This window comes from Nannizzia gypsea, genomic scaffold, assembly GCF_000150975.2.
Source record: "Nannizzia gypsea CBS 118893 supercont1.6 genomic scaffold, whole genome shotgun sequence".
Taxonomy (NCBI): domain Eukaryota; kingdom Fungi; phylum Ascomycota; class Eurotiomycetes; order Onygenales; family Arthrodermataceae; genus Nannizzia; species Nannizzia gypsea.
Window position 1 is genome coordinate 119,600 of NW_003345196.1, and position 10,665 is coordinate 130,264.

Here is a 10,665-nt window from a genome sequence, read left to right on the forward strand (position 1 = left end):
TTTTTCTTCCAAGTTCGCAATGTACTCCAAAGCATTTTGGTAATTTCCACGATGCTGCATGAGAGTATCTAAACAAAATCGAACGGATTTATTAGGGTATACCGAGCATAACCTCTGAACCTTCGTCCTTAGAGTGAAATCGTCTATTTGGTTCAGTGAAAAACCCTGGCCGTCCGAGGCTGTAGATGCTGTTCTATTTCGTTTATTCCCCACTTCCGAAGCACCAGTTTTCGTTATATTCGCATTCTCTGCGGATCGTTTTTGGCCTTTATTGCCATCTGAACTATAGAACGCTGCAGCAGTAATTTCACGAAATTTGGCCAGAGAGTTTCCCGATGCTGAAACGGGTGATGAGATATATCCATCTTTTTCGGGACTATGGGCTGTTTTCGCAAAGGTAGATGGTCTTATATCTGTGGTCCGCACGGTAGAGAAATCATCATCTGAAGATCCCCCGCAATAGGTAGGGCCATCGTCTTCGCTAAGGTCTATGACTGGTGTCCGCCTAACTGGGCCGGTTGAAAAGGCGGGAGGACGAAAATGGGTTCCTGGCGGTGCAATGGAAGCTGAAAAATTCCTGTTTGTACCCGATACCGAAGGCCCAAGAGGAGACGAACCGGCTACTTGTACCACAGATTCACGTTGAGGGGAAGCTTTAAGACGATTTGGAGGCTGAATTATTTGGGTGGGTTGGGTCAATAGTTGGGTTGGTTGCGTAGGCGCAAGGATGGAGTGCTCGCCGTTGATAGGAACTGTGGCAACTGTGTCGTGTTCCAAAGTCTCACGGGTATCAGAGACAGGATCAGGATCGACATTCAAAGCTCTGCGCGCTGCAGCCATATTCCGTATAGGAGTGTCGGGAATGCGGTCCTCCATACTTGCTAATCAGCTAGGTACCTCTCACGATGTTGAGAAGCTACTTCTGGGGCAGCCTAATGCCATAGCGCCCTGAGCATTCGGTATTTTGATCGGCGGGTAAGGAAAAAAAGGGAGTGATAGGCGTAATTACGCCTCACACAGCGCGAATATGGTAATAAGAAAAACAACAGCAGATGTAGTTATTTTGTTGTGAAGCCAAAAAAAAAAAGTATGGAGATACAATCTTGCAGGTTCTAAAAAATGGCTAATCGCCGGAAAATCTATCACGTGATATACAACACAGTAATCACGTGATAAAATTTAGGCTCAAACATTTAAGGTTAGCGGCTTAAAATTTAAAGAAAAAACTCAAAATATATAGTCTTAAATGTATAAGCAAATAAGGCGATAGGAGGGAAATATAAGATAAAGCATGGAGAGAGAAGCTGTGTTAGTACAGAAGTTAGAGGGGAAGAGGAGCCTACAACCCACCACTCTTTCCTCCGCTTCCTTTGATACTTTTGGCCGTAAATACTATTTCATCAATATGGCTTGACGGAGCCAGCCCAGCGCTGAAATAGTTCGAGCCGCGAGGATATCTACATAGTGATATCAAGTAGATTTAACTTACCTCATGGGCTGATGTAAAGCCCTAACCCCCTATAGTATCAGTATACCAATTGACATATAAATACGCAGAATGTGAGAGACAACTTAAGGCTAGATCATAAGGAGCTCGTCGATAGGATAGTGGTCATCAAATCCTTTCACACTATCCTCATTAAATCGAGACATTTTGAGCGTGAAAAGGTCGTTTATTTCATCCTTATGCTTATCCGATAAATTTTGAACACGGTCATCAATCGATGTGAATGGCCCATGGTGTTTTTCGTCGATAAAGGCCTAGTAAATTTCATTAAACATAGAGCTACGCCGCGCAGCTAAACAGACCCAAAATAGGCCCGTCTCCATAGAGTGTTCCATTTGAGGAGAAAGGCGCCGTTGTTCCGTGAGGGTTTGCAGCTCGATCATCTTGTCTTCACTCTCTCTAAGTGCTTCTAGGAATAATCGAAAACAGGATGTGTAGAGAGCTATGAATTGATTAAGATCGGATTCCCAGCCCTCCGAGCTTACGAGCAAAAGTCATCAGGGTGCTACATACGAGAATTCAGCTGGAGCAACGTATGTAAACTCCCAGTCGATGGCTCCCGAAACACAAAACTTTTCAATATCAATGAGGACATTGGAAAGGCGTGTCATCGCAATATAGCCTAAATGACCCTTCGTCAGATTTGGTTGAAAGTTCGTTGAGGACCTTTAAAAATAGATATAGAGCTGCAAATATCTTCCTGCAATCATCCTTTTGCAAGCGGAGGTGGGGTATATGTTCCATGGCAAGAGATTTGAAGTAGTCCGTAGCTGACCTAAAGGTGCGTATGGGGAAATTGCTTTCATGTATATTGCGGACAACATCAGCTCGTTCATGCTAAATGTAACAGGTCGACCGCCAACGCTGAAACTTCCTTCATTCTTCATTGGTGCACCAATGGTATCAAACTTGGGTTTCGAAAGTTCAAGGACAAGAGTAGCCATCTCGTGATATGCTCTCTTCAGACTCCGATCGCTTAGCTGGGTATTTAAAACAGGGCTCACTTCTTTAGAAGTTTCTTCAAGAAGCTCAGATAGAGGCACCCCTTCAACAAACGGCATGACAGTATATGGACCAGACCAGCAAGTACCAGAACCCAGGACTTCAGGAACAGGGATGGAGGTGTTGTGCCGAAGATTGTTCATCGTTGCGACTTCTTGTTTTACCTTCTCCTGGCGAAGTATAGCTTTCCCGAGGGCAGCGAAACGAACGATTAGATGAACTCCATCTTCATACCTAACGCGATAATATATGTTGAAGGCGCCACCCTTCCACCGACAAGCAGAACGCGGATTCCTAGGACGGTGCTGGTAAGCAACCTGCATCGATAGAATCTCAGGCTATTTGCTTAAAAAGAGTTTCAGCCAAGCAGCGAACTTTTGCTCCTGTTTCTGGCTAACTGTGCAGTCAAACTCCATACTTCCAATAGAAGAGCAGCACTCTAGGGAGCCGTAGTGAGTCACGAGCTCAATGTGCTAAAGAGGTATCTATCGTAAGAACGAGGACGAGATGGTGCTCAAAAGCCGAATGAACGATACCTCCTAAATTAGCGAGGCCCCGTCGTTAACCAGTCACGTGAGCTCACTAAAATGGATCCATTGGTTAGTGTCAAACGGCTGAGCCAAAAAGGAGAGCCCGTGCTGATTTGCGCAGGAGGCTTGTTATATCGTTGACTCTGTCCCAAGGACCAGAGCCTGAGAGGCTATTTTAGCTGGAAGCTATGTCTAGCAGCTATATTTTCTAAATCTATTCAGATAAGTCTTCGTGAGGATATCTTGAGCACAGCAGGGTAACTCATGCGATATGAGCTCCCTAGCATGCCCAGCTATTATTCACATGAGCTCACGGGGTAGAGATCTGGAAACCTTTCGCACAGCAATTACAGAGTTCTGATGTTACCTTAACTATGCTTGGACAGTTGCCAGTGAAAACCTTTCAAAATCGTTACTGAATAATATCCCGTATAAAGTGTTTTATTATCAAAGACGCAGCATGATAGTCACCTCATGAACTGACCGCAAGAGGTGCATGTTGGCCGTATCTTCTCTTCAAGGATTGAATATCAACGGACAATTGTCACAGACGAATAGCGCCAATTCAGAACCGCAAATTCCTTCCATCCTCATCACTACCAAGGCATTAGAGCAGCGGCTTTCTGGTTATTGCGCCCCCACAGCTACTACATATCTAGTCGATTCGCTGACGGAAGAAGGCAGCTCTTTACTACATTTGCCTGGAAGACGAGGTCAGTCGATTATATATAGAAAGCTACCTCGGCCCACCATCTGTCACTTGCATACACCGCTTATTACTAGCCAGGTACCTGAGTAGCCACCTGATCTCTCGGATGATATCAGCATACACCCAGTACAAACTCTATGGTCTTCTCGGGGGAATGGGCTGCTTTGGCCCCAGTCAATGCATGTCATACATCCCCTCTTAAGACTTCAAGGGCCAATTTAAGACAAGGATCGTCAAAGGCGCAGGGCAATTTTATGATGACCAATATTCTCTTTCAATATGGAGAAAGATCCTGTCGAGAAAGTGTGCAAGTTGCAAGTCCGCCACCAGCAAGTATCTCTCGTGAAGTTTTTCCGAACATGTGCAGAAGCACACTGTTACTACGAGGCCCTGAAATTGTTGGCACAAACCGACTGAATGCAGGCTGCATATTAATTCTCCTCTCCACCTTGACGACCATTTAATTAGAGAAGTCAAGAAAGCTAGGGCATTTTATATACGTACCGCATCTTCTCACCCGATCATCCCCGTTCCTCTGCCGGTTCTCCGTTTTGATCTCGAATCAGCATTCTGGACACTTTTACTTATTTCTGTCAGGAGACGGCTTGCTCTGGGTCCATGAGAAAAGCATCATTCTAGAGAAAGGGAAATAATACCCATTTCCTGTAATATCAGAGCCACGGATTGACCGCTTCATCCATATCATCGACGGATGACTGCTACCGACGACCATATTTACATATCATGGGAAAGAAGCTGTGACCTTGGTAGGGAGAGTGCCGTCAATTCTTTCCTAAGCACATCACGCTATCTCATCCAGCCTCTTGGGGAGACATGCTGGCAGTTCAAGGAGTACCTTCAGCTGCAGTAGGTGTCCCATTGTCACTGCTTACATGCTACTACATCTGAGGGATTCTTGGTTGGCTCCCCTTCCCATGAATGGGGCTAACTCCGTAACTATTGGTACCTGGTCCCACAGCAGCCCATGGGTGCGTTTCTGGGTTTTTAGCACGGCTAGAACCCACTTCGAACCATGGCTAATATCTTGTTGAGAGCTTGTGTTATTGACAAGAGGCGGGGGGAAATGGTAACAGTCATTGTTGAGATAATAGTTGTCTTAATCGACATTTTAAGACTACAGATGCTCTCTTGGCCATCCAGGGACAGTTGATGCCAAATATGATCCTCTCGTCCGGCGTCTAGCTTTTCGCCCGATGTTCCGTGAAATATCCATGAAACTAGCACTCTGCAGCTATTGACACTAGGTACTTGTGGATTTCATTGGTGATACTTGTCCCGATCAACCGTATGAATCTCCACTGTTAAAGAGCCTCCCTCTTTTCGTTGTGCTCTCCTCGTTCATATAGTTGAGAGTGGCCTGGTTGCATTCATGCACTGGCGCCACGGTTCTATCTTTCACCTACTCTACAGGACGAGTATGTGATTGTGGTGTTTTCACCCAAACCCAGCAGCACATCGGTCAACATGCAGGTCCCTCCAATGTCGGTGATTAAATCCTGGCCTCACCCGAACTATGAGAATCCATCAGAAGTTCGGGGGCCTGGATTAATCATACTGACGGTTATATTCGTTCCCCTGACCGCCTTCATCGTTATGCTACGCCTGTTCACTCGTATCCGAATATCAAAAAGTTTTGGTGTGGATGATATACTTATAGTTGGTGCTACAATCCCCGCCATTGCCTGCGGTGTGATTACTGTTATAGGCACAATCAAGTTCGGCTGGAGTCGACATGTCTACGACGTCCCATTAAGCCATATTGTTCTAGGCTTGAAGCTCAATATGGCCATAGACTGCCTCTTTGGCATCAGCTGCGCTCTTACCAAGCTCTCCCTTCTCTGCTTTACCCGGAAGTTGACCGCTGGAACAAATTCAGTCATCATGAAGTGGCTTGTTTTTAGTTCTATAGTTATTGTTGCGCTCCAGGTGATCATATTCTGCATTGTGGTTATCTTCACTTGTCGGTATAGTTTGCCCTGATTGATATATGAATTGATATACAACCCCGTATATAGGGTCACGATAGCCAGCCGCTAACTTGTGTCGAGTCTAGCCCGGTCTCAGCCTACTGGACTCTAAGCTTCAAGCCCCAGGAGTGCATCAACGAAACGGCACACCTCCTAGCAGGTACAATAATAAATATAGTCACGGACCTCTTAGTCGTTGTCTTACCGATACCCACTGTCATGGGCCTCAAGTTGCCGTATAGGCAGCGTATCATCTTAGCCCTCCTTTTTGGTGCTGGATTCGCAGTCTGTATTGCTGGGACCTTCAAAATCTACTTTCTTTATAAGTATAATATCTCACATGACAAAACCTGGGCGTCCTATCCTGTCTGGATTTCAGGCACTATCGAGCTGTACCTCGGCGTTGTATGTCTAAACCTGGCCCCAGCCGCGATTATGAGGACCTATATAGCTAACAATCGCCAACCAGATCGCTGCTTCGCTTGCCTCTCTCAAACCACTTTTCGCACGCTACCTCCCTAACATTATGAGTACATGGTCTTCCCAACGAGGGACTGCTTCTGGCTACTCCAACTCCCGTGGACGGCGAGCTGACAACCGGTATCCAAATGATGGCGGGGGTGGAATTCTCAATAGCTACCATACCACAACGACGGTTGCATCCGCAACACCGAACGGTATCGAGTTTGTAGACTTGGACAAGAAGGGGGTGATGGTGTCCAAGTACATAACTTATGAAGCCAGGAATGTATCCAAACCTTCGAGCATTCAATCCGCGGACGCAACATCTGAGTCGGAACTGAGGCTGACTTGACCTAGATCTCTTAACTCTTTCTGAAAAATTCCTTTTTTTTTTTTTTTTTTTTTTGTTTCACTGTTCATTCATATGGGAGGTTAGGCGGTAAGGGATCGGGTTTGGTCGGTATCTTCTAAGCTTCTTTAATGTATTAGGGGCCAGTGTGATGAGTATTGGAGGTATTACACATTAGCAGTTATGTTAAATGCAAAGCATCGCGGAATTGTCGCAGGCAACTAGTTAACTGGATAAGTTAGTTATTATGATCCGTCTAACCGAATCCAACTTCAGTTTTAATTTGATTGTAAGTCCACGTAGTAGTAAAGTAGATGTTTGTTTGGCTCGTTATCGACAGGGGAGACTAGATGCAAACATACTCCAAAGGGCAATTCGTTGCTGCAACAAGCTTCGGGCGGCGGATGCTTATTCTGACGCCGCACGAAGCGGACTCGATATTCAACCAGCAGTGGCTGTCTGCCGAGCAAGTGTCTGGCTACCAAGTGGTGGCAGGTAAGGTCTAGATTGCGTCAGAGAGTTTACCTGCAATGTTTACTATGCGTGTCTTTGTCCTACATGATACCTACCAAGCTACATCTTAATCATGAATTGTTTGGACGTGGGTAGAAAGAAGATAGAATGCAGATGGAATGTGGGTTGTATAGTTATGTGACGTGTTTATATGTATTAAAAGCTGACCTCTATCCGAACCAGACCATCTATAGACCAGGTAAAAATTGCGTTAAAAGCACAACCAGCGAGAGAACCAAAGTGTATCGCCATCCTCCATGGTTTCTCATGTGTGATGTGGTGTGTGGTGTGTGTTGTATTGTTCAAGCCCACCACTGCTTCCGCTTCGCCTGAAGCTCGACAAGCTGGTCCTGGAGCTTCTTCAGCTCATCTATCCGGGAAGCCTCGCTCTTCAGAACCCGCAGGTGTTCCTTTTTGAGGTCCTCGAAAGCATCGTCGAGCTGTTTGTGCCACGGGTATAGGACGAAGACCTGGAAGCCCAGGGCGGAGGAAGCGACGAAGAAGTTGGTCAGACTGATGCCGCGAGTGAAAATCATGGTGGCTAGCTAGCGAAGTGGACGTTTCCTGCTGGCCGGTCAGCCATATATATGCATACATATGCAAACCGAGGGTCTTGTCTCCGAGATGGAGCAGCCTACTTACGTTGATACAGGGGTTCTTTCCTGGTTATCGAGTTCTAGGGAAATCTGCAATCAGCTCCGTGGCTAGAGAAGACAAGACGATGAGACGACGAGACGATGAGCTCTATGGTCTATGGTGAAAGGCGCAAGTATCACTGTCCAGGAAACGGGCGCTGGTCATAATAGGCGAGCCTCCCGAATAAATCAGCTGCGCTGTCAGTGTGTGTGTTGTTGTTGCTATCGAAATGAGCGCTTTTACAGAGAAAAACCAGCGAATACAACCACAAGAGAAGAGAAAACTCTGCTTGTCCTCTGTTAACTAACTGCCTAACTCGTGCCTAGGTAAGTTGCTTTCGAAAACGGCCGAAGAAAAAGGTGAATGCCGACTTTTCTCCGAGAGGCGCCGGCTCCAGCACCAGACAAGCCCCACGGCTGACTTGCTTAAGTAACCCCTAAAGCTCAAGGCAAGGGCGCCTGTCGACCCTTGCTCCGGCGCTGGTTCGCTGTTGGGAAGCATCTGGCAGTTGGCAGTCAGATGCTGCGGGCGAACTGCTGGCGAACTGCTGCAGGAGGCCTCGCTTTTCGCCTGACCGCCGGTTCGTCGAGAGCTGCCGGAGCCACAAATATAGAGTCATGGCTGTAGGTAGTTTTATACGGATCACTTGAGTGTGACTGCAAGTTCTGCGGAGAGACTTCGAACCCGAAAATCTCCGTACCAGCTCTGCACATCTTTTGCTTCTCTTTTCTTCCTTATCGCCTCTTCTCTTCCCTCCTCCTTCATCTTCATCGTCTTCGTCGTCTTCTCGTCCATTTTTTCCTATAAAAATTGCCGAAAGCCATGGCTTCCACGTGACTTTTTCCCGTCGAAAAGTTAAAAAAAGGCTTGAAGAGAAGATGAAAAATAGAAGATGAAGATGAAGAAGAAGAAGAGAAGAGACGAAAGGAAGAAATGGGAGTTTAACTCTTCTTCATCTTCTTGCTTGTCATTGTCAGTCTTGACGTCCTCTCGTTCGTCCCAGCCGCTACCTCGATGCCCTTTGCGCAGGGGCCTTATCGGTAGCAAGAAAAAGGGGCTGCCCGCTCGTTTAGTCAACCAATTTACTGGCGGGACGTTTATTTACCCCTGAGCGTGTCTCTATACTTCCCGTCGACCGCTGGAGTGATATCCGCTGGATTCATTTCTTCCTGTCGAGACAGGGTAAAACTCTTCATCTCCATCCATTAGAGAGACCCATCGCTCGCTCGTTCTTGGTCGCCTCATCACTCATTCAGGCGTCGACACACTCGCTTTTACCACCGCCGCATCCCTTATACCGCACGCCCGAAATACTTCCCTACGCCCTTAGCTGCATGTACCGCGATTGCGTGCCCCCTGCTGCTCCGTACATCCAGCCTCGAGCCAGGAGGGAAATCTCCGAAGCGAACGTCATCGGCGGCAGCTGTTAGTTATCCTGGCCCCAGGCACACCAACCGTCCGTAGGAAATAATGGCTTCTCCTTCGTCGACGACGCTCTTCCACATTCCTACCAACCGGATATCTTCAGTGACGAACGGGACAGGCATTACACGCAGACGACGGACGCTCACCAGCCCTTCCAGCAGCCATATACTACAGTCCATCGAGGAGAGGAAGCTATGCAGGCTCAGGGGGACGACGCCTTCTCTGCTGCATCGCTGCAAGCAGCTTGTCGTCAGGCATACATGGACGGTCCCTCTCGTCCCCATGCTCGCCATTCTTTTCTTATACGGCCTTAATCCAACTGAATCTAATGTCTTTCATCATTTCATATTTCTCTCATACAAACAACAACAACACCGATTATCAGATCCCATGAAACCGGTACAATATGGCAAGGGGCTGTGGGATATCGCGTTCGTTACCTTTTATACCATCGTTCTCTCTGTTACGCGCGAGTTCATCATGCAGGAGTTATTGCGCCCCTTGGCTATCTTCTACGGGCTGAAATCGCGGGGGAAACGGCTGCGGTTCATGGAACAGACCTATACAGCCCTGTATTTTGGCATAATGGGGCCGGCGGGACTGTATGTGATGAGCACGTCCCCAGTCTGGTACTTCAATACCCGCGGAATGTACGAGGCTGCTCCTCATCTGACGCACGACGCTGGCTTCAAATTCTACTACTTGTTCCAGGCGGCCTATTGGGCGCAGCAGGCCGTAGTCATGCTACTCGGAATGGAGAAGAGACGGAAGGATTTTAGAGAGCTCGTTACGCATCACATCGTTACTCTGGCCCTCATTGCCCTAAGTTATCGCTTCCATTTCACTTATGTCGGAATCGCAGTGTACATCACCCACGACATCAGCGATTTTTTCCTTGCCGTAAGTCTCCAACTTTGCTCCCAGCATATAATAGTTCTTTCATGAATGACGCACCTCTTCTAACACGGATGCCCTTATAGTCATCCAAGGCACTGAACTACATCGACAGCCCTCTGGTAGGGCCTTTCGTCGGTGCCACTATCGGCACCTGGATCTACATGCGCAACTACTTGAATCTACGCATCATATTCTCTCTCTTCAACGAGTTTGATACCGTTGGCCCTACCGAGTTCGACTGGGAAGCAGGCCAGTTTAAATGCACCTCCACCAAAATCTTCTTCCTTGTCCTGCTGGTTGCTCTCCAGGCTCTCAACATCTTCTGGCTTTTCTTACTTGTGCGCATTGCCTATCGCTTTGTCGTACACAACATCGCAAAGGACGAAAGATCCGAGGCCGAAGAGTCTGAGATCGAAGAGATGAAGACCAGGGAGGCTAAGGTAGCTGTTACCTCCGCTATAAAACAGCCTGCTAGCCTCAAAACCTCCTCATGAATCCGTTCTTCTTTAAACACCGCTTCTTTTACCTTTCTCCGTGAGAGGACGCGAAGAGAGTCTTTGAACCCTTGCCAGCTTTGAATTCGCTTCTCCAGTATTGATACCACTTTATAGATCTTATAATGTTTAATATATCATGGCAACTAGATA

At 47.1% G+C, this 10,665-nt stretch overlaps 4 protein-coding genes across 4 annotated transcripts; 2 read left to right on the plus strand and 2 right to left on the minus strand.

Moving 5' to 3' along the window:
- Nucleotides 1-233: 233 nt before the first annotated feature.
- MGYG_06637 (hypothetical protein) lies at nt 234-876 on the minus strand (the record flags this gene model as incomplete). The annotated part of the gene is made up of 2 exons (XM_003170603.1): nt 234-338; nt 427-876. 2 exons carry the CDS (start codon nt 874-876, stop codon nt 234-236), a joined length of 555 nt encoding a protein of 184 aa, XP_003170651.1.
- A 702-nt stretch (nt 877-1,578) lies between these two features.
- MGYG_06638 (phosphotransferase enzyme family protein) lies at nt 1,579-2,925 on the minus strand (the record flags this gene model as incomplete). Its single annotated transcript, XM_003170604.1, has 5 exons — nt 1,579-1,761; nt 1,810-1,987; nt 2,021-2,129; nt 2,283-2,803; nt 2,885-2,925. 5 exons carry the CDS (start codon nt 2,923-2,925, stop codon nt 1,579-1,581), a joined length of 1,032 nt encoding a protein of 343 aa, XP_003170652.1.
- Nucleotides 2,926-5,233: 2,308 nt separating this feature from the next.
- Nucleotides 5,234-6,550, plus strand: MGYG_06639 (integral membrane protein; the record flags this gene model as incomplete). The annotated part of the gene is made up of 3 exons (XM_003170605.1): nt 5,234-5,733; nt 5,823-6,141; nt 6,206-6,550. The coding sequence occupies 3 exons, from the start codon at nt 5,234-5,236 to the stop codon at nt 6,548-6,550; spliced, it is 1,164 nt and encodes a 387-aa protein (XP_003170653.1).
- A 2,616-nt stretch (nt 6,551-9,166) lies between these two features.
- Nucleotides 9,167-10,512, plus strand: MGYG_06641 (sphingosine N-acyltransferase lac1; the record flags this gene model as incomplete). The annotated part of the gene is made up of 2 exons (XM_003170606.1): nt 9,167-10,021; nt 10,102-10,512. The coding sequence occupies 2 exons, from the start codon at nt 9,167-9,169 to the stop codon at nt 10,510-10,512; spliced, it is 1,266 nt and encodes a 421-aa protein (XP_003170654.1).
- Between the last annotated feature and the right edge of the window lie 153 nt (nt 10,513-10,665).